Raw genomic sequence first — 24994 nt, forward strand, 5'->3', positions numbered from 1 at the left:
TGCCACCTGGAGTCTTCTTAGGTTTGATGCAACAAGTTTTGCACACCTGGATTTGAGGATTTTCTACCTTTCTTCTCTGCAGATCCTCTCAAGATCTGTCAGGTTGGATGGAGGCTGTTGGTAAACAGCTATTTTCAGGTTACACATTCACATAGTTGACCCTAAGCCACTCTAGTGTTGTCTTTGCTTTGTGACTAGGATCTCTGAACACTGATGTTCTCTACAGGAAGGTGCAGAGTAGGCTGTTTTTCCTCAGAAGACTCAGATCATTCATTGTATGTAGTGAAATGCTCTCTGTGTTTTATCAGACAGTTGTTGCCAGTGTCCTCTTCTTTGCTGCTCTGTGTTGGGGAGGCAGTTTGACAGATAAGAACACTAAGACACTATACGAGCTGGTGAAGAAGGTGGGCTCCATGCTGGGTAAGACTGAGGACTCACTGGGAATTGTGGTGGAAAAATTGCATGGGGAGGAAGGTACAAGCCATCCTTGACAATAGCAGTCACCCTTTCCACAACATTTTGGCAGGTCAGAAAAGTAAAAGTAGCAGACGTCTTCCCTCACTGCAATGTGGAACAGAATGCTTTAGAAGATAATTTGTTCCTACATATGTGAGATTTTATGACTCTGTTGTCAACACGAGTGATTCATGACCACTCGTCATGACCATTCATCACCACTCTATCATCTGACACTGTAACAAGTGACTATTTGTACTTTATACTTTCTTTCTTTCTTTCTTTCTTTCCTTCTTTACTATTTAATTATATTTTTTGCCTTTTTAAATAATGCCTTTTTAAATAATTTGTAACAATTTTTTACTGATGTGATTGAGCTCTGGACACCTGAATTTCCCTATAAGGATGAATAAAAGTATCTATCTATCTATCTATCTATCTATCTATCTATCTATCTATCTATCTATCTATCTATCTATCTATCTATCTTACAGACAGACCTCAATATGTGCGTCTTGGGAACTGCAGGTCTGACATCGTGTGCAGCAATACAGGGGTGCCGCAGGGGACTGTACTTTCTCCGGTCCTGTTCAATCTATATACATCAGACTTCCAATATGACTCGGAGTCCTGTCATGTGCAAAAGTTCGCTGATGACACTACTATTGTGGGCTGCATCAGGAGTGGACAGGAGGAGGAGTACAGAAAGTTAATCAAAGACTTTGTTAAATGGTGAGACTCAAACCACTTACACCTTAACACCAGCAAGACCAAAGAGCTGGTGGTGGATTTTAGGAGGCCCAGGCCCCTCATGGACCCTGTGATCATCAGAGGTGACTGTGTGCAGAGGGTGCAGACCTTTAAATATCTGGGAGTGCAGCTGGATGACAAATTGGACTGGACTGCCAATACTGATGATATATGTAAGAAAGGTCAGAGCAGAATATCCTTTCTGAGAAGGTTGGCATCCTTCAACATCTGCAATAAGATGCTGCAGATGTTCTACCAGACGGTTTTGGCGAGTGCCCTCTTCTACGCGGTGGTGTGCTGGGGTGGCAGCATAAAGATGAAAGACGCCTCACGCCTGGACAAACTTGTTAAGAAGGCAGGCTCTATTGTAGGATTAAAGTTGGACAGTTTAACATCTGTAGCAGAGCGACGGGCATTAAGCAAACTCCTGTCAATCATGAAGAATCCACTGCATCCACTGAACAGTGTCATCTCCAGACAGAGGAGTAGCTTCAGTGACAGACTGAGGAGATCGTTCCTCCCCCACACTATGCGACTCTTCAATTCCACCCGGGGGAGTAAATGCTAACATTAATTTTATTTTAATTTTTTTCATTTTTATTACTATTTAATTTAATATTGTTTCTTTGTATCAGTATACTGCTGCTGGATTATGTGAATTTCCCCTTGGGATTAATAAAGTATCTATCTATCTATCTATCTATCTATCTATCTATCTATCTATCTATCTATCTATCTATCTATCTATCTATCTATCTATCTCAGATCATTGTTCTATTGGAGCACTCTTGACCCGGTTTTCATTAAGGAAATCTCTGAACTTTGATATTTTTAGCTTTCCCACAGCAAGATATTTCCAACCAGTGTTAATACACATACCATCTAGAATTAATGACAACCAGTTTCATGTTAGTTTTATTAGACCAGAGAATTTTTTTCTCTATAATCTTCGAGTCCTTTAGGTACCTTTTTGTTAACTCCCAGTATTCTTTAAGGTGTTGCCTGGTCATTCTACCATAATGACCAGATTAGTGGAGTGTTGCTGCTGTTCTGAACTTTTATCCCGTCTCTAAACAAGTTCTGTTCAGCTTACCTTGAAAAATCCTCAAATTCTTGGTCACCTCCTATACCAAGCCCATAATTGTTCAGTCTGGCTGAGTTGGTAAGCTCTAGAACGAGTCCCAGTTGTTCCAGACTTCTTATATTTAAGAAATATGGAGGCCACTGTGTTCTTGGGAATCTTAAATGCTGCATTTTTTGTAGTCCTCCCCATGTCTGTGCCTCAACACAATCCTGTCACTAAACTCTGCAAGCAATTCCTTTAACCTCATGGCTTGTTTTTACTCTGATATACATTGTAAACTGTTGGACCTTCTATAGAGAGGTGTGTGTCTTTCTGAATTAAACTGACCACGGATTGTCTCCAGATAAGGTGTAGAAACTTCTCAACGATGATCAATAAAATGTGATACACTTGAGACAAATTCCAAGTGTCATAGCAAAGGGTCTGAATACCTGTGTCAATGTGATGTTTCAGTTTTTTATTTTTAATAAATTTGCAAAAATAGCTTGACGAGTGAATAAAAACATTTTGTTTAGTTTGCAACATAATAAAAGCTGAAAAAATGAAGGGGTCTGGATAATTTTTGAAGGCACTATACTTATAATGGTTAACATCTTTGATACAATATACGTGAAGGTTTCTGACATTATAGAATACAGCCATGCAATTCAGTATTAAAAACCTCTGTTTAGTTTTTCATAATTGAGAATCCAGACACTCCATAAACTTACTAAGGAACACATTTGTTTTATAGCAAATGTTTTATCGGCAACCTTTAGAATTACATATGGCATTGCATGGTTTTGTTGTGGGTATTTGCCTCACAGCTTCGGAAGTCTGGATTTTCATTTAGTTGTTGTCCGTGCAAAAAGTTTGTTTTTATCCAGATGTCTTCTCGGATTATTTTCCAAGCTCACTAGTTTTCTTTCTATACTCCATAGATGTGTGCTATTGGGTTAATTAGAGAATTTACTTTGACCCTGTATGAGTGAGAAGCCCTACAATGGACTGGCACTCCATCCTAAGCTGCCGTCTGCTTTGAACCTGATGTTTCCAGCTCAGACCCTGAATTGAATAGGGTTGGTAACAGATAACGGAGGAATAGATGAAATAAAATTGTCTTCTGAGATTTATGATGTTGTCACTAAAGCTTTTAATATTGCAGTAATTTATATAAAAAGGCATCCCCTACTTTAAAAAAGACAAAAGTATTTAAAGTGGTCTTTATAATTTGAAACAGAATTTAAAGTGAGATCATTTCTGGCATAATTAATACTTATTTTCACATCAGTTAATGCTGCTATTTGAGAGATTTTCGCCTTACTGATGAAAACTGAATTTTTCGAAATGTCTTCAAACAATTTCACTTTGGGGAATCTGTTATTATATGATGTTTATTTATTTTCCTTTGATTTAGTCCACAAGTACTTATAATTTACAATTGTTTCCATACTAGATTAAGTGGTTTGAGAGCCGCATAGGATTGAAATAAAGACCTTGAGTTAAACACCTGCTGCACTTAATAGAGATATCACACTTTATTTCAGTATACTTATTTTTCTGTATCCATCGGAGTCCTTTGTGCACAGCTTTTCAATGTTCACATTCAGGTTTGATGGTGTAAGGTAAGGTATTGAAAATAATCTTTAGCGTAAGAAAAGAAATCACTAAATTAGCAGAGTTTGTAAACAACAACCTACTGAGTCCATCTTATAAAATGCTTTTTTTTCTTTATGATTTTTTTGAGATTAGAGTGACTGAAATCCTCCAAATACTGTTTAATAATCTTTAAATCCTGCATTATACCCAGAAGCAGCTATACACAGATGTTTTCTTGGCATTCAAGGCAAACTCATTACAAAATCACTGAGTATTTTTCTGAATCTGTGCCTGGCTGGGTTATACTGTATGCCACAGTTTAAAATTAAACGTTTAATTATCTACATCAATGATATATCTGTTCCAAAGCTTTGCATATTTAATAAAGAATATTCATAAATCATTTTCTTTTCGGTTTCTTAACTTTTTTTTTTTTTTTCTAGTTGTGGTGATGTGTGCCACCAGCAACATTATCCGAGAGATTATGCTGGCTGCTCATCGGTGGAGAATGACTAATGGAGACTATGCTTTCTTTAACATTGAATTGTTCAACAGCACGTCTTACGGTAAATGCTTATTTAATTTTGCTGATTTTTGAACATGGCAACAAAGGTTTTTTTCCTCATGTTAATAGAGTCTGATAATGTACATGCCCTACAGTGATCTCCTATGCCATCTGAGGGTGGTTCATTCCTTGTGTCTAATATTGTTATCTTAAAAACCTTTAAATTATATTTGAAAGTTAATTTTATTAGAAACAAAGCCAAGTCTTTTTGACAAGTGACCTGGGATTAGAATAATGTCACCATCTCTCTTGTGTGTTTAAAAGATGACTAAAGGAGGTTGGTGTTGGGAAGGGCAATGAAAACTTGTGGTCCAATAACTCCAAAATCTTGGGGGCAATCACCCAACCTGGGTGAACCCAGAAAATGACCATCTAACTGGCAGAGAGTGAGTGAGAGAGGAAACCTAAAGCTTGTCTACTATACAATGAAACACTATTGTCTGTGTGTGTGTGTGTGTGTGTGTGTGTGTGTGTTTGTCCAGTTTCACCTAGCAGTATAATTGGTTGGTTTGACTTTGGCCCAATTGGTCAGTTTGGCTTTGGTAGCTGAGCTGTTGGGATGGTGACATGATATGTTAGGGGTGCGAAGTTCAATTCTTTATTGTGACAATTTTTTTTATAAAAAAGAGTTAAAATGGATAATTTCAACAGAAACAAAGCCAACCAAAGTTTGGTCACTAAATATTAATGAGGTGCAACCCGAGTTGCCTTCAAAAATGGGCATTATTTGCAAGAATACGAAGGATGTTTTCACAGCAGGTAATGGGGGCCAGTCTACCAATGTGCCTCGAAATGATGGAATCTGAGAAGCAGGCTTTATAGGAGCATGACTGAGAAGGGGAGAACCAGATGAGAAGTTGAGGCACATGAAGATACAGAGGAAAGCCATAGGAGGAATGTTGAAACTCACCTTCAAAAATAGGAAGCATTCACAAGAATACAAATAATATTTTAACAGCAGGTACTGGGGGGTTATTTACAATTGGTGGTGGTCAAAAAACAGACGTGAGGTGAGCAAGGTGACTCGAAATGAAGGAATGAATCTGAGGAGCAGGGTTTACGAGAATGTGATCAAGAGAGGAATCCCCAGCTAAAAGACATTGAGAAACATGAGGGTGCCATGGAAAGATGTTGGAGGAATGCTGACAGTACACGAAAAGCAAGAGATTTCAAATATCAAATTTATTTAATTACCTGTTTTCAACAGGTATTGTGGCTAGTATATAATATGTTTGTTATGAGAACACAGGACTTCAACATGAGATGCAGGATCTGTGAGGGAGCAGTGCTAACTACATCACCGATATGCTACTTATAATGATATATACACTGTCAAAGATTAGACAAATGAGTCACAAAATGTTTTGGGGCAGCCACTCGTATAATTTTTCCTGGCTGCAAAAGATTTGAGTAAAGAGTACATATGTGTACAAATTGTAGTCCAAAACTGAACTATCATGTTGAGGTAAATATGGCGGTTTTAAAGCAGAGGATAGGAAGTGACATCATCAGGGCCGGAAGTGGAGTCATTAAGCTCGGAAATGGAAGTGATGTCATCAGGACCAGGCAGAATTTCTCGTATTCAGTCTGCAGTGGAAAGAGATAATGGGTCAGTACACTCTGCCAACGTCTGATCTGTTGTGGACCTTTAGTTGCCTCCCATGAGCACATGTGTGACAACACTTTTATAATTAAAGTTAATTATCATGTTAATGTTTGAACACCTTAAATGTTAAATTAGACAATTAATTTAATTTACTCACAACCCATATCTTCATCCACTCCCTGCACCTCAGTGGGTTTTTCTCTGTGAACTCTGTTTTTTGTCACAGATCCCAAAGTTGTGTGTGCGTGTGTGTATTTTGTAATCGCATTTTTATTATCATTTAAAAATCAAATACAAAAATAGAACAAGCAACACAATTTAAAGAGAATTAAAACAAATATATGGAACCCTCCCCGATATACCCTACCCTTTAAGGAAATTAATCAAGTGGATTAGGATTGCTTGTACCCAGAAAGAGAATCACCATTGGGAAGAGAGTGAAGCAATAATCTGAAAATAGAAAACTCCAACATTAAGAGCAAGGTCAGTGCAACTGGGTACTTATCCGATCATGAACCAGCTGATTTCCACCTTTCATTTCTAAGCCAAGATGATCCATTAATTTGTGTTGTAGAGAGCTCAAGTAAAAGAAAATTAAGAAAATTATATTTTCAATAGCTAAAACAAAAAGAGTCAGAGGAGTTCCAGTGAGAGGGCAACATTGCCTTTTCCAGCAATTATACCTAAAGAGAATAACCTTTGCTGGATAACAGTAAGAGGAAGAGAAGAGAAAGATCTAACAGAAGAAATATTTGAGACAGTAGTTTGTTATTATTAGAAAGAATGGAGGACAGAAAGTTGAAATTAGCAGACCAGAAAGCTCAAACCACTGAACATTCCTAGAACATATGCGAAAATGTGCCTGGAGCCAGTGACGTGCGGTGAGGTTCATGGCTGGTAAGGCACTGACTCCTTCAGAGTCAGATTTACAAATACATGAACCCAAAAGAGTAGCTTATTCACTGTTCAGTTGGCATCATGTACATTGACTACTGGTTATGTTTCATATCTCATCAGCATTCTTTACATACAGTACGCATCGGTTAGGTTCATATTCAGCTAAGAAAGAACGTTACATTTATAGCGGCGAGAGAGAGTGGAGAGAGCGCGTTTGCTCTGCACCCTCCATGTGTTCAAAATTTGCCGTTGCAATTCCACAATTCATACTCATTCAGTGCAAATGAAAGTACTGAGTGGTGTACAAAAAAAACAGATTTCAATTTTGACCTTAATTGAAATATTTAGTTGTTTTTAAAATCTTTTAATTCTGATGCTTTAATCAATTTTAATACAGACTGTTCAAACAAAAGGATAACAAGAAAAACAAAAGAAGATTTTATTTAATGTCAAAATTTTGTTTTTAAATATTGGATTGTTTTTAGTCTGATTCCATTTTTTATAAAACCCAAAATCGTTTATGGTGTTACCTTTATTTTTAAATGAAGTCCATGCGCCTATCCTTCTCCAAGAAAATCCCCATCACTTTCTTGTAAAAGTCCTCCTTATTTTCTTTTAGTTTTAAAAATCTTAATCTTCCATTTTGGCAGTCAGTTGGAACAAAAAATAAAAATAAACAGACCGCTGCAGTACGCTTGACTTTCTGATATGCTAACTTATTGGCACCTCTGCATAGAAGAACAGCACCAACGAGCACCTGTTGGGCTCACATGCAACCCCTTCAGGGCGGCACGGTACTGTCTGGCTCACCTTGTGCCTTTTCACTGTGGTTTTATCTCCGATTAAAGATATTAGCCAGACTGTGCAGGGTGTATAATAAATGTGTCTTCAAACATTATATTGGTGACATACAGAGAGACAGCAACAGGCACACACCAATTGCATGCATCAACCCCATGTGTGAGGTACAGCGCAGTCTGAGGTGGCTCGTTGCTGCCGCACCTCACGTTTCTCCGCTGTATGTGAACAGGAAATGTGCCAGCGATTTTGACTATAAAGATGATCAAAATTATTGGAATCATACAGAAAACAAATTTATAGCTCAGACCAGTGGACACATTTATTTTATCATTATTAGTTTTTTTACTTTTCATAATGACAGGTGATGTTCTGCTTCAAACCTGCCTCCCCTGACCACACATCCCTGCCTGGAGCCTTCATCATGCAAAGATGGCAGTTATGGTCCACAGTCAGGCCTGAACTTGTATGTATTAGGTTAATTATGTTTCCTAAACAGGCCAGGCTTGTGTGTGCATACGTATGGGTCCTACACTGGACTGGGACTCTGCGCGGTGTTAACTTCTACCTACCTGTCAATGCAAGTTGGATAGACTATAATATTCAGGGACTATGTAATTGGAAAAGCAAATCTGAAAGTGGATCATGAATGGATAAAGAAGTTTATCATTGGGTGCTTTCTATTTCTATATAAGATGAAATATTAAGAAGCAAATTCAAAATAAGAGCCATTTTAGGAGAGACTGTGAAGTAGTAATGTATTCAGTCTAATGTAAAATCCACATAGATTCAGTTTATTTATACCATGGGTATTCAAAATGATTTTTTTTGTCATAGTAACTAAGTGGAACAGTAGATAGCACTGCTGCCTTGCAAATTCCAGACCCCTGGTTCTGATCCAAGCCCAGGCACTGTCTGTGTGGATGTTGCATGCTCGCATTGTGTCTGCTCCAAAACTTTGGAGATTGCCCCAGTATGAACAACTGGAGACCATGTGCTGCCCTATCAAGGACTGGTTGCAATCATGTGCTCAAGGTTGGCAGGCATCTTGAGGTCCTCACTTACAAAAGCTAGAAAATGAATGGTTGGACACTAACCAATAAGAACCCTTTAAATGGTCTGAAAGCTGTTTGACATGGTGTTTTACTGCTGCCATACATGAATCATAGACATGATTAATTCAACATAAATATACAGTACAGCTAAAATTTGGAATAATGTGTGAAATTATGCATTAAAAATGGCCGCTTTACTTTCTGAAGCACTCTTTTTATATTATTACATGGCCCAGAAACTTGGATAGAAGATGAAAACTGAAACTCCTTCATAATTTAGGGACAAACCCTCATGGAGATTTTATTCTTTGAAAACATGACAGAGAGTCTGGAGAGCTAAACATTCTTGAACAGACTAGCCATACAAGGAAATTAAATTTGTATGTCCAGCACTATGCTGGCAATATGTAACATCCTCTGTTTAGCCTGAAGACCAGAGATGTTATTTCTAATCACTCCATTAGCCACTCTGCCAGTATTTATTTTATGCAGCTTATTGCTTCTAGTGTGCAATGTATTACTCTATGCAGAGAATATATATTGTAAGGAACTCCACTCAGAGTCATAGAAAGGTTTGGGGCAGCCACCTGTATAATTGATTTCCTGGCTGCAAAGTCGATCAAATGAATACAGCACTGATGTGCATAAAACCGAGTCCAAAACAGAACTGAGGAAATAGGAAAAAGGTGGAGGCGTTTAAAGGGGAAGACAGGAAGTGAGATCACAGGGGTCTGGCTCATGAAGGTCTTCAGCCATAGGTTCGAGCCCGGACGTGACATCACAGGGGCTGGAGCTGGCAAGGTCTCCTTCCATAGGCTCGGTCCCAGAAGTGACGTCAAGAGGGCCAGCTGGGATCTTCCGTGTATGGCCTACAGGAAAGAGAGAAAAAGAGTCAGTGCACTCTGCAACATCCCGGTATGACTCAGAATTGCCCTTACTCAAGCCCTTTAGCTGCCTCCCATGCAAACGTGTGTGACAATATTGATCAAAAATGTCTGTCCTACATGGACAGTTTAAGACAAGTTAATGTGCCTACTGGAAACTGCTGGAATGTCATTTAGTCGGCCATGAAAGTCGCAACACCATCCTGAAAGTGAAGGTTTAATTTGTCATACATAAATTAGTACGTGAAGAACACAATTACAAAATAGTTAAATGTTTAATTTATCTTTTCATATTTATTTACTTGATAGTTTAGTAAACATAACTTTGTGTTCTTCCCTCTTGAAAATGCTGCACTTGTGTATGCTAAAAAAATAGTTTAAGCCAAAAAGCATTACTAATTAGAATCGAGATCTTCTATTCAATAAGATAACCTGTTCAGATTTGCCTAAGACTTACTAGTACATCTGCAGTGGGCTGGCGCCCTACCCGGGTTTGTTTCCTGCCTTGTGCCCTGTGTTGGCTGGGATTGGCTCCAGCAGACCCCCGTGACCCTGTAGTTAGGATATAGTGGATTGGATAATAGATGAATGGACATTAGTATGTTCAACTCACAATATGGATTAAACGTTGAACTTGAAGGAATACAGCATATAATGTAAAAGAATAATTTTGGGTAATGTCAATGGTCATTTAGCCCAACACAACTTTTTAAGTTGTGATGTATGGGAAATTTGGCATTTGGTTATACTGTATTAAGCGCTGAGGGGAAATTGTCTGCTCTCATCATGTGGTATGATTTCTCCTCACACTCACAACAATGCATTTTCACTACTTCAGCAAGCGGACACAATACTAGACATACTAATATGTGACATTTTTCATTTTTCATAATATGCAAGTGTCTCTTACAGGACTAGGACCACTGGTAAAGTACTGAATATCAAAAATGTTATCATATTTGTGATCAGCAACCTCAAAATAGCACAAAACAACACTTCACATGCCAGTATTACTGATCCCTATTTTTTCAAAGTTTTGTGAAGAGGAGCAAATTTGACCCCTCATATCCTATTAGGGAATGAACCTCTGGGGTCGGTTGATGTGGCATGCAGAACTTCGAGGCCTTCTGATCACTTTTGCTGTAGACACCTATTGTTTTACTCTTTTTCATAAGGGTGTAATTTCCTACACAAAATATGATCCAATGAATGCCATAAAATTCAAGTTTTTCAGGTTTAGAGGAAGCCCCAAAAGCTTGATGTTTTGTATGACTAATCATCAAGACAAGTCGAATGGGAAATCATATGCAGGGGTTTTCTCATTATGGTAAGTCAGGAGATGAATAACTGGAGTGATTTCAAAGCATTCATCCATCCATCCATTATCCAACCTGCTATATCCTAACACAGGGTCATGGGGGTCTGCTGGAGCCAATCCCAGCCAACACAGGGCGCAAGGCAGGAAACAGGCACATTAAGACTCTCTGCTGTTATAAATAACTGTTCTTTAGTTTTCACTTTCTTCTGTAACTCTGTTTAGCCATTATTATTCTAAAGCACTCTGAACTACTTTCACATATAAAAATATGTTATTTAAATACATTTTGTTGAAACTCTGTGTTTAGGGGATGGGGCACATAACCACTACAGGGCACACACCCACACACCAAGCACACACTAGGGACAATTTAGGATCACCAATGCACCTAACCTGCACGTCTTTGGACTGTGGGAGGAAACCGGAGCACCCGAAACCAACGCAGACGCAGGGAGAACATGTCAAACCATTCATATGTATGTTTAAAACATTTTTATTTCACTTCATTCTCCACCTTCTTCTGCAGCAGCAACCAGGCCACCATATTCTTAACAAAAATCTTGCCGGGACCAAGTGTGATGTGTGCTAGCAAGGCCCTGGTTTGGGTCAACCCAAAGAAGCAATATGGAGTATTTAAGTGGGCTTACCATCTGTAAGACAAAAGTGAAAGTTAGATGAGCGATAGAAATGTTTGAAACAATAAAAAAAGAGTTACTTATAAAAATGAAGAGAAGCTGTAAAACTTAAGTTTTTACCAGAATATTACTACTCCTTTATAAGTGTATTTCTGAAAGTTTTAAACACCTGCCATATCTCCATTGTAGGGAAACAAAGTAGCACAATTTTACTTTACCATAGGTTTAGAACCTTTGTGTTCTAAATAAAAATCTAAATCTTACACTTTAAAACTCCTTCTGTTTTATTTACCCGTTTGAGAAAGCATTGTATGTCAGTATCATCCTAAATCTCTAATCCATTATGCTAGGTAGCAGATTACATTTATTAGAGAGATCTCCTACTTGCAAGAAGGTTAATGCGGCCTGAATTTGTTGTTCCCCAATTTTTCAGTCAAGTATTCAAAGTATTCTTTCCCACATAGTCTCAACCCAAAATATTTTGTTATTTTTGATGCTTGTGTTGTTATCCATAATCGTTTTATGAAATTTTATATTTTTGTAGCTGTGCAAGTCATATTTTCTTCTCGGATAATAAAGTTTACCTTAACCAGCGGGTTGGATAATGGATGGATGGATTAACCTAAATCTATTAAAATGTTCACCTGATTTCATACTTTGACAATAGAATACATTCAGTAGTCACTATGTTATTGTTAAAAAACGCCACTAATATTTTTATTCTACTTTTATCCTACTAATCTAATCTGTGATGGACTGTTTCTCTATTTGGGGTTGTTGTTTTCCTCATAATAATACTGAAACAGGCCCTGGCCCCATTAATCCCTGAAACTGGATAAATTAATATATACTGAAGGCTTTGTAATCTTGTGGTTTGTTATATGATGATAATTAATTACTCATGTTTTCTTAAGCTCCTTGGTAAATCTCTCCTTTTAACATTAGTTGCATTGTTTTTCCTGGAAGTAAATTGAGATTAATCCCTGAAATGAGAAAGAACACGGATTATGTTTACATTAAACAAGTACCCGGTATTTTTAAAATGTTTGCTAAGTTTTTTTTTACATTTCATGTATTGTTCTAGTAAATATAAAACAATTTTTTGCTTGGACGTTTGTCTCAGAAATCAGAAGTGTTCTGTTTGTATAAAGCCCAGTATAATACACCTTTAGTATACACAGTACTCTTTGAATAAAATGTTTTGTAGGTATCACGTTTTGCATACACTTAAATTTAAGTTCTAAACAACACATTCATATGAATCTTGAAATTTAACAGATAGATAGATAGATAGATAGATAGATAGATAGATAGATAGATAGATAGATAGATAGATAGATAGATAGAACTTTAGTTGTCCCCAAAGGGAAATTTGACTTTTTAGAGAAATTCAACAAATAAATAAATAGTATTAATGTATTAGATAGATAGATATCCATCCATCCATTGTCTAACCCACTGAATCCGAACACAGGGTCATGGGGGTCTGCTGGAGCCATTCCCAGCCAACACAGGGCACAAGGCAGGAACCAATCCCAGGTAGGGTGCCAACCCACCGCAGGACACACATACAAACACACACTAGGGCCAATTTAGAATCGCCAATCCAACTAACCAGCATGTCTTTGGACTGTGGGAGGAAACCGGAGCGCCCGGAAGAAACCCACGCAGACACGGGGAGAACATGCAAACCACGCAGGGAGAACCCAGGAAGCGAATTCAGGTCTCCTAACTGCGTGGCAGCAGCGCTACCACTGCGCCACCGTGCCGCCCATAGATAGATATATACTTTATTAATCCCAAATCTCCTCAGTCTGTCAGTTGAGCAGGACAGTGACAGCAGTCCAGTCTGTCACTGAAGCTACTCCTCTTCCTGGAGATGACACTGTTCAGTGGATGCAGTGAATTCTCCATGATTGACAGGAGCTTGCTTAGCACCTGTCACTCTGCCACAGATGTTAAACTGACCAGCTTCATTCCTACAACAGAGCCTGCCTTCCTAACAAGTTTGTCCAGGTGTGATATATAATATTATATTATATAATGTAGTTCCAGTTCCAGTGGCAGTTCCAGTGAGGCATCATCATGGCAGAGCCAGTACCATAGAGGGGAGGCTTGGCAGTCAGGGAAGAAGCCTCATGCAGACTAATGACACTCCGGGGGTAAGTTCACTTCTGCTGAACATTGCTGAGGAGCAGAAGTGACTGATCTCTCTAGAGAAGGTCTCACAGACACTGAGGGTGAGGGATGGTGGTGGGACAAAGCAGCAGGGTTTGTGGGGTCCCCCCGGATGCTGAGGGATGGCGGTGGTAACACAAACTAGTGAGGATTCTCTGCGCTTGCTGTAGGGTGTCTCCTTCTGCTAAGCTGAGCAGAGCAGACGTGATTGTGGAAGAATGCACAATGCACAACTAGCCTCTGATATTTAAAAAAAAAATTAATTGGTTGGATAAAACTTACAGTGTGATTTTTTTTCTTTCTTGAACCATTAGTTTTTTTCTTTATATTCTAATTTGTTATATTTATATCTGATGCCCAGTTCTCTTTGAAACCTGCTTCAAATACAGTTTATTGTTATATTTAATATACTGTAGTATTAATAATTAGAAATAATACCTGCAAACAATTCCAGTTGTTGGAAAATTATTTCTACATTCCAGAATCTTGAATACATCTCCTGACTACACTTTGTAAAATTCCATTTTTTTAAATCAGATTAAAGATTTCCAGTATGGAAAAGTTTTGGTGTTGCTTGCGTTTAATTTATTTAACATATACATTGTGCTTCAAGTCACATTCTAATTTGGGAATATACCGTTTACCTTGATTGGTAAAACATATTATTCAAAACAAATTCTGTTGCTTTTACATGTTTTTTTTTTTTTGGATTTACCATTTGTGCTTTGCATTGATTTTGTCGCTTAGTTATGTTCATGCTCATTTTCTCATTCAGTTTAGGATTTTTGTCTGAATATTGACTTGACCATTCCAAAAATATGTGAACTTATGTTTTCAGTAAAAGGTGTGACTTCCTGGAGCAGCAATGACTTCAAAAAAACATTTATGGAATCTGTTGGTCAACCCACAATCCACTTGGAGGACTCTGGCCCATTTCTGCTTAGAGAACTACTGTAACTCTTACATGAACTCCCCTGCTGTCACAACATTTCTGTTGGATTAAGGTCTATATTTTGACTTGGACATTCCAAAACAAAAAATTTCTTCTGCTTTGATTCTTCTTTGTTAGACTGACCTGTGTCAGCCTTGCTGCAAGACCCACCTTTTGATGACATTCAGTTATTGGATGGATGCCCTGACCTTGTCTTGTACAATTTCATCAATGATAGCAAGCCATCCTTGTTCTTTGGCAATAAAGCTGGCCGAAAGCAGTGAGCAGTGTTTGGTTTTCACCAAACATACGGTTTCTTGTTTAAGCCAAAAGTTTTATTTTCCACTTATCCATTCACAGAACATTCTCCCAGTCACATTCTGGCTCATTCAGAAGCCTTTAGCAAAATTTAACAGGGCAGCTATGCTCTTCTTTGAGAGTAGTGGCTTACTTTTTTCTATCTGTCCTCACACTCCTGTTCCTGTAATCCTGTTCAGTGTTGATCCTAATAAACACTGATATTAAATGGTGAAACAGAGGCCTGCAGATTCTTAGATGATACCCTAAGGTTCTCCTGGAATATTATACACCTGCCCTTTGAAGTGACGTTTGTTGGATGAGAATTGGTTTGGATTATATCATACAATTTGCTCGCCAACCCCCGGGTCTGGGCTATGCACCAACCCCTTTGCAGTTCTGCCGCTCACGTATGGGGATGCAAATGTACAATTTAAACAGATTTTTATTTTCATGGGAATTGTTACATATGCATAACAAAACTAACTATTTTACATTATATTGAGTAATTAACCATATTAAAAAATAATAAAACATAATAATTTGAAAGTAAATTATGTTTCATGTTGCGTTAAGAGTTATTCATTGCGTAATACGATTTTGTTCTGTTTGGCTTTGAAGTTAACACGCAAATACTTTTTAAACTTACACTTTTACTGTAAAACTTCTGTAAAAACTATTTTTTGAAGTAAAGTTAATTCAATATCACATTGAATTTTGACTCTGTGTTTGGACTTTCATCGTGACAACACAACATATAACTGACCGTGATTGAATTTCGTTTCTTTCTCTCTATTAAATAAAATGACTTTTTCAAATGTTTGGCTCTGAGATTTGTTAATTGTTTTTGCCAAAGCTATTCTAATAGGAAACTGTTAATGTTTTAATACGAATGGCATATCAAGATCTCCTTTGTTGTCAAATGTGATCCCCTGAAGATATACTACATTACCTTTCATGGATACATCCTTCTTTCTACAGTAATTTGGCCGGTGGAAGACTGGTTATAGATATTCTACGGGATATTGTAAGTTGATGTTTTCATTTTCCACACAATCATCACTAACTGTTTCAGCATAGTCTATTGATACACATTTAACCAATTTGCTGTGTATTTTTGCCGTTATTTCATTTGACTTCATCGTTTCTCTGTGCTAGGATTGCCCATGTACTCATTTTTTACTGTTGATAACCCTTCGTGATGAAATTCTTCAATAAGATTTGGACATAATACGTCTTCTTTAATTGGGAACTTAAATTGAGGAAAACGTTAACATTTATAAGAGCTGAGAGAGCAAGAACTGTGTCTGTCAAAAGCATTCACACGAATGAGAGGTGAGAGAACCATATGCATGGTTGAATATGGTTGAGAGGAGGACGTGACTTGAAAAAAATCTCAAAGCCAAAGTCTCGTCTTACGGGACTTGAAAAAAAATCTCTTGAAAAAAGTCTTGTCTCATCCCAGGATTTTTTTTATATAATAGAGAGATGTAAACATGAGATTACATTTTTTTTTCTTGATTAACACTTTAAAACATATGGGGAAAGTTGTGTATAAATTTTTGTGTGGTGTGTATAAAATCCAACCAGGTCATAGTTTTACATGAATTTAATGCAACATACAGAGTGCTTTGAGAATAAAAACAGGGTGTGTCTGTAAGAGGAAGCTGTAGGTATGCAGTATTTTCATCAAGGGTTAAGACAAAATGGAATTGTTAAAAGGTCTAATAACTGGTAAGTGCTATAAAAAAGATCTTTAGCAGTATTGTTAAGCAGTCAAGCACAGCAACAATGTTACAAATGATTATTCCCCGTGTGATCACAAGTGAACATAGTTTTAGAACTAATGTAGGTCTTCCCATGAACCGAAATTGTATTTATGATATTAATCATCTCCTTTTTAATTACAGGGAATGGATCCTGGAAGAGAGGGGATAAGTATGATGCAGAAGCCAAGCAGGCTTATGCCTCCCTGAAGACTGTCACCTTGCTGAGATCTGTCAAACCCGAATTTGAAAACTTTTCAACAGAAGTGAGGAAGTCATTACAGAAACTGAAACTTGATGACGAAGATAACTCTGTACGTAAGTCGCGCTTGTAGGCTCTATAATGACTGTTCTTGTTCTTGAATATTTCGATTAATTGGCTGTGTTTTGAACAGATGAATACTTTTTATGATAAACATTTCTTAATTGGCTCTTTTTGCAAATACAATATTTTATCATATGAATTACATTTTGATGTTGCCCTTTACATGAAAGAATGCTTCTGATGTGTATCTGCCAAGTTGTGGCCATTTGTTAGTCTTGATTGTCAGAAGCCTTTGTCCTTTATTTCCAGGAAACAGCCCAGAGGTTATGTTTAATTTCACGGGGTTAATCCATTTGTTGCAGACATGGCCTGAATGAAGCCTTACGATACTAACTGGTGTCTCTTTCGCCCGAAGTCCTGAATGGTTTGGCTTGGTAAATCATATGTTTCTGAAACAAGTGCTCTGGGCAACTCACTATTGCCAGAATCTAGGGTATTGTCCTTTCATGGCAGTTTCTTCTGAATAGATATCCACATTTTGTGACAAGTCATGGCAGGAGCAATCACTGTGAAATAATGCTGCTTGATGGAAAACCAATAGAGGTTAAGAGACACAATGAGTGAATTTAAATGCCTACACAGTTGGGATAGATTTTAGACAAATGGTGCAGTCTTAAAGGACTCCCCTGTTGTCAAGTTTCTAAAAAGTTACAGGGGCTTTCTGAGTGTTTTAGTGTACTGTAACTGGTCTATAAAATTAAGCACCAAGTCATGCAGACTCCATTTACAACCATTGCTAGTAGAATCGGTCGTACTGAAGAGCTCTGTGACTTTAAATGTGGCACTGTCACAGGATGCCACCTTTGCCACAAGTCAGTGTGTGAAATTTCTGCTCTGCTAGATCTGCCCCGGTCAACTGTAAGTGCTATTATTGTGAAGTGGAAGTGTCAAGGAAGAACAATTGCTCAACCAAGAAGTGGTACACTATGCAAACTCAGAGTGGGGCCGGCGAGCACTGAAGTGCTTAGCACGTAAAAATCAGCTTTCATCAATTGCTTCACTCAATACAGAGTTCCTGACTGCCTCTAGAAGCAACATCAGCACAATAACTGCGTGTCAGGAGCTTCATAAAATGGGTTTCCATAGCCAAGCAAGTGTACATAAACCTAAGATCACTGTGCACAATGCCAAGCACCAGTCACAGTGGTGAAAGCCTCTTTTCTGGGGCGATGAATCATATCTCAGTATCTGACAGTCTGATGGATGAATCAGGGTTTGGCAGATACCAGAAGAACACCACTTTCAGGACTTTAAAGTTTGGTGAAGAAGGGATAATGGACTGAGACTGTTTTTCAGGGTTTTGGCTATCCCCCACACACCCTCCCCACCCTTTTCCATTAAATAGTGCTGTTAATACTACAGCATACAAAGATATTTTAAACAATTGTACACTTCCAGCTTTGTAGCAAAATTTTGGGGAAGGTTCTTTTCTGTTCTAGTATGACTGTGCCCCTGTACACAAAGTCAGGTCCATACATACAAGGATGAACTGGAGTGGTCTGCACAGAGCCCTAACCTCAACGTTATTGAACACTTTTGGAATGAATTGGAACACCAATTGTGAGTTGGGTCTTCTCGTCCAACATCAGTACCCAACCTCATAGATGCTTTGTTGGCTGAATAGCACAATTTCCCTCATACACATTCCAAAATCTTGAGGAAAGCCTTCTCAGAAGAGTGGAGTCTGTTTTAGCCAAAAAAGAGTGCCCAAGTCCATATTTATGCTCAAGGTTTTGGAATGGGATGACTAACAAGCTCAAATAGGTGAAGTGGTCATGTGTCCTCAAACCTTTGACCATATAGTTTACTTTTCAAGACAAAGTTATTTTTTTCGTAATCATGGTATGCTTCAGGTATGCATGGGAAATTGTGCTCTGAAGTGAAGCATTTTTACAAATTTGTAGCAGTACTGTGCCTGTTCTAGCAGTGTAAAATAGACCTTAAATCTTATTGAATATGTCCACTTTCAAGAGGCAAATATTTTAATTTTAGAAAACATGCTTTCTGAGGTATGTTCATGGCAGCAAAAGAAAAATACATTTTATCATTGATTCTTGGTGTTAATTTTCTCGTGCTGAAGATATGCTTGTTTTGTCATGTAAGGTCCTATGGTGACCCAGTTTTCCTCTTTGTACTCTTTACCGTGTAGACCTTAATTAAATGTCTCAAATCCCATACACTTACAACTCTTAGGTCAGGTACTTCAGCATCCTCTACCAAACTCACGTTCCCTTCTACTTTTGTAAACTTAGGCAATTAGACAGTGTAAAGAAACAGGCAGAAGTTAAGTTACACATTTAATTATGTATTATTGACAAAATGTCCAAAAATATTTTGTGAATACTGGCAACCATACCTTTACAGACTAAGTAGCAGTGCATATTACATCCATAGGCAGCTCTTGGCTTGTTTTGCTACCACATGGCCTTTGAATGGAGTATTGAAACAGGCCACATGTTTGTCTCAATTTGGCCGCCAAGACAGAGTTGTCTTCATCATGGTCTTCTCTTCATGGCCAGATGGAGACAGAAAGAGGTAAAGGCAAGGAGACCAACTTTATACCATTCTTACCACAAAACACAAACCAATGGGGAGTCATAGTACAGAATGGCCACCAATTCAAAACCAATCATAAACAATCATACTTTAGACCAGTAGAATTAATTTTGCTATCACTTCCTGACCAATTGTCAATGAAAGCACTCTGGTACAACTCATTTCCTAGTTGCTTTCTTTAGTCAGTTTATATCCTTCTTGCCCTGGATGGCTTATTACCTCTAAATCCAAACACAGCCACCCTTATCAAGGTGGTCTGATGCTCCATCCCCTCACCATAAATTCCTCATCCTGGGGGACTTTGGGTGTTCGTTAAGTAAACATGAAAGCACTGCTGTTCTCGTCAATGAAGTTAAACATGCCTCTTGAAATACAATCTAATATTATATTTGCTTTGTTTAGTCTAAAAATAAAGACATACAAAATATTTATACGTTTATATGCTAGAAATCACCCTACCAAATATTCAAGCTCAAATAGTCCGCTCGCATCCATCATTACGGGAGGTGGAGATGTGGAGATGTCATGTAAATAAGAAAGTAAAATAGCATGAAGCCATGTACATGTCTGAAGCTGTTTATCATGACATTGCATTAGTACTTCTTCACAATTTGACATAATGCTTTTGTAAAATGAAAAGGTAATTATCTAAATCAAGAGAACAACCTTACCCTGAGTAGTTGAATCACACTTAAAAACTAACAGCAGCTACAGCATTCACTAAGGAAGCTGTAGGATGCTACACTTCTGGGAGTGAAATGTTCTCATTAGGTGAGGTGATGAGCACAGCCATATGTCTTTTATACTGTCTGAATCTCTCTTTTTTTCCCGAAAGCAAGACAGATATGCTATTTTATAAGATGTGTGCAATTGCAAGATTTGGATCGATACTTGAGAACATTCTTGGCTTGAAAATGAATGCATTCAGTAAATTTATAAGCATATGTTTTCACATTTGGACTGGTGCCCCATGAACATCTTTTTAAAACTGAAGAGCAGGCAAGGTATTATTTTAAAATTTGTAAGAAAAATCCTTCACTTTAGAGCATGGCCATGAAAAAAAATAATATGACAGATGCCAAATATATCCTTTTTAGCATATTAATATGTAGATTCTTAAGTATACTATTAGCTCTACCATTTTTTTGCTAATAATTTTAAACCTGCTGCTTTCTCAAGTAATCGTGTTTCAGTTATTTTTTTTTTTTGTTTGTTTTAATAAATTGTAGTGCACTACTCATACGCTGCAGGGCTCTGCACAGTCATGTCTATATATTCTGCCTCACCATATAAGTCCATCCTTCTTAAGACCAGCACCAGTGTGTTTTTCCTCTTTAAGAATGCTCCAAATGGTTGATTTGACTTTACCTAGTGTTTCTGCTTTCTCTCTAAAAGATTTGTTTTATTTTCTCAGCCTAATAATGGACTGTTTTTACTTTCATGGACAGCTCTTTGGATCTCATTTTGAGAACTAACAGTGGCAGCTTCCAAATGCAAATTCCACACTTGAAATCAACTCCAGACCTTCTAGCTGCTTAATAGTTAATGAAATAATGAGGGATCTGCTCCCACCTGGCTATAGAACAGCATGTCAGTCAAATGTCCAAATAATTTTGAGCCCCTGGAAATGTGGGGGCTAAGCAGAAAAATGACTGTCATTCCTAAAAGGACCATACAATATTTTTGGTAAACCCTATAAATTAAAGCTGAAAATCTGCACTTGAATCGCATAATGATTGCTTTATTTCCAATCCATTGTGGTAGCAAACTCACCCAAAATTATGAAAATTATGTCACTCTCCAAATACTTATGGACCTGACTGTAGATGACAAATATTAGCTACTTCAATTTCATGAAGGGTATTGTCTCTCTGTGTTAAATGCATTCCTAATATATTTAAAATAATTGCATATAAAATGAAATAATAGTATATAATACATACTGTACAATTGCATGTTCTTCTAAAATCAGCATCATTATCATATATTTAGGTGAACATGTTTGTTGAAGGATTCCATGATGCATTGCTGCTTTATGCCTTGGCCTTGCATGAAGTCTTAAAGAATGGTTATACCAGAAAGGACGGAGACAAAATTGTGCAGCAGATGTGGAACAAAACATTTGAAGGTAAAGTAGAGCATTGTCTTACTTCTTCTGAACATAAACAATTCTAGTAGCAAAACTAGACTGTCCTCTTGTGGGGATGCTAGGGTTGGAACCACACTTTGATTCAGAGAACATTGCCTACATCTTAGGATATATTTCTTTTGTGTTACATTTATTATACAATATATTTTCAGCTAAAAGAGACTTAAAAATAAAATACAGTGGATTCAAAACATCTGCGGTGGGTTGGCACCCTGCCCGGGATTGGTTCCTGCCTTGTGCCCTGTGTTGGCTGGGATTGGCTCCAGCAGACCCCTGTGACCCTGTGTTCGGATTCAGCTGGTTGGAAAATGGATGGATGGATGGATTCAAAACATATTGAGAACTGCTCACTTTCTGCACATTTTGTTGATTATTTTTTGATTTCATTTAAAATTGACAAATTTTCCATTTTTGCAGATTAGTCTACACTCAGTAACCCACTGTGACATGCTTTCATAAAGGTTTGAAAATTATTAAACATCAAAAACTGAAATCTCTCATGTATATAAATATTCAGAACCTTAATTCAGTAATTTGTAGAACCCCCTTTGGCAGCAATTACAGCTTTCAGTCTTCTTCAGCAAATCTCCAAAATCTTTGCACACTTAGATTTGGGCAGTTTATCTCATTCTTCCTGACAGATCCTCTCAAGCTCTGTTAGAATGGATGGTACACATCTTTAAAATGTCATCTTTACATGTTCAAAGTGGATTAAGTTTAAAATATGACTTGGCATCTGAAGGACAGTCAGAGACTTGTCTCGAAGTCACCCCAGCTATATCTTGGCTGTATGCTTTGGGTCATTGTCATACTGTAAGGTGAAATGTCACCCAGTAAGAGGATTTGTGCACTCTGGAGAAGGTTCTCTTGAATGACCTCTCTGTATTTGGCTGCATTTATACTTCATTCAATTCTGACCAGTCTCCTTGTTCCTACCACTAAGAAGCACCTCCATAGCATGATGCTACCATCACCATCATGCTTCATTGTAAGGATGATTTTAAGAATGGTGGCGAGCAGTGCCTGGCCCTCGTCAAATATAATTTTTGAAGTTCTGCTGAAATAGTTCCATTTTTGTCTAACAGACCAGAGAATCTTTTTCCTCGTGCTCTCAGAGTCCTTTACATGCCATCAGATGCAATTTACAATCATATGCAATTGATGGAGTGCTGCTAAGATGAAAAGTTCTCCCATCTCAGCAGAGAATTTCTGAAACTCCTTTAGAATGACCATTGGGTTCTTGGTTACCTCACTGACCATGGCCCTTGCATGGTTATTCAGTTTGCCAGGATGCCCAACTATAGGAAGAGTCCAGGTGTTTACAAACATCTTCCATTTCACAATTATTTAGGCCACTGTGCTTCTGGGAACACTCAATGCTTTAGAAATGGTTTTATACCTTTGCCCTGATCTATACCTAACCACAGGTTGATTATGAAGGTCTACAGAAAATACCTTGGACTTCATGAGTTGCCTTTTGTCCTGACATGCTGTGTGAATTTTTCCATCACAGGTGGACTCCAATCACATTCTAGATACACCTCAAGGAGAATTAAAGCAAACAGGATGTCCTTGACCACAATTTAGAGTGCCACAGCAAAAGGATGAAATATTTATAGAAATAAGAGATTTCAGTTTTAGATTTTTAAGACATTTGCAAATTTTTTCTTAAAAAAAACATTTTTCACTTTGTCATTATGGGATACTGAATATACAGTAGATTTTAGAGCAAAATCAGCAAACTTATCTACTTAAAAGTATATTTATAGCACAGTAAAGTATCCATTGTTGTAATCCACAACTTTTTCATTTTTAATTATAAGTTATAGATTTGGACAAAGTAGATGATTAATTCATACATCTATCTATTTTCCTGGCACTCCACTTCTAATTCGATGTTAGAGAAAGTCAAACTTGCCCAGCAGTAATTGTGTGTGAAAGTTATCAAACATGGTGGACACACATAGACTTGCTTGCATGTTGTAGGAATGCTGGAAGAAAAGGGCATGATGATAGTTCTGTGGCCATTGTGCCACCCAGAAACACCCACTTTGCAGCTATAACAGCTTCAGCTGTTCTTGGAAGGCTGCCTACAAGATTTTGGAATGTTTCTATGGGAATTTGTGCCCATTCACATTCTGCAGAGCATTTATGAGGTCAGGCACTGATGTTGGATAAGAAGGCCTGGCTTGGAATCTCTGTTCCAGTTCATCCCAAAGGTGTTCGATGGGATTGAGTTCAGGGCTCTTTGCAGGCCATTCAGGTTCTTCCACACCAAACTCATCCAACCATGTCTTTATGGACTTTGCTATGTGCACTGGGGCACAGTCATGCTAGAATAGATAAAGGCCTTCCTCAAACTGTTTCCACAAAGTTGGAAGCACAGCGTTGTCCAAAATGTCTTGCTATGCTGAAGCATTATGTTTGGCCTTCACTGGAAATAAGGGGCCTAGCCCAAACCCTGAAAAATAGCCCCACATCATTATCCCTCCTAGACCGAACTTCACAGTTAGCACAATGCAGTCAGGCAGGTAACGTTCTCCCGGCGTCCACCAAACCCAATCTCGCCCATCTGACTGCCAAACAGAGAAGCATGATTCATCACTCCATAGAACACGTTTCCAGCACTCCTTCCTTGTTGATGTGAGGCTTGCATGCAGCTGCTCGGCCATGGAAACCCATTTCATTAACCTCTTGTCACACAGTTTTTGTGTTTACATTAATGCCAGTGGAAGTTTGGAACACTTCAGCTATGGAATCAGCAAAGAGTTAGTGACTTTTATGCACCAGGCACCTTAGCAGTCGTTGACCCCACTCTGTAACTTTACAAGGTCTTCTACTTCGTGGATGAGTTGCTGTGGTTCCTAAATGCTTCATCTTTCCAATAATACCACTTACAGTTGACCGTGGAGTATATCCAGCAGGGATGAAAGTTCATAAACTGTCTTATTACAAAGTTGGCATCCTATCATAGTACCACGCTTGAAGTCACTGAGCTCTTCAGAACAACCCATTTTGTTTCACAAATGTTTGTAAATGGAGGCTGCATGGCTAGATACTTGATTTTATACACCAATGGCAATGGTTCAGATTGAAACACCTGAATTCAATAATTAAGAGGTGTGTCCCAATACATTTGTCTACTTTATATAGATATATATATATA

General features: G+C 37.9%; 1 protein-coding gene across 4 annotated transcripts in view; it reads left to right on the forward strand.

Moving 5' to 3' along the window:
- The window catches only part of npr3 (natriuretic peptide receptor 3), a 104942-nt gene that overhangs the window by 53103 nt on the left and 26845 nt on the right, over positions 1 to 24994 (forward strand). For all 4 annotated transcript variants that reach the window (XM_039758483.1, XM_039758484.1, XM_039758485.1 and 1 more), the window contains exons 2-4: positions 4312 to 4434; positions 16943 to 17112; positions 21672 to 21807. In XM_039758483.1, coding sequence (XP_039614417.1) covers positions 4312 to 4434; positions 16943 to 17112; positions 21672 to 21807 — 429 coding nt within the window. The remainder of the gene's footprint in view (positions 1 to 4311; positions 4435 to 16942; positions 17113 to 21671; positions 21808 to 24994) is intronic.

Source organism: Polypterus senegalus, chromosome 7, assembly GCF_016835505.1.
Source record: "Polypterus senegalus isolate Bchr_013 chromosome 7, ASM1683550v1, whole genome shotgun sequence".
Classification (NCBI taxonomy): domain Eukaryota; kingdom Metazoa; phylum Chordata; class Cladistia; order Polypteriformes; family Polypteridae; genus Polypterus; species Polypterus senegalus.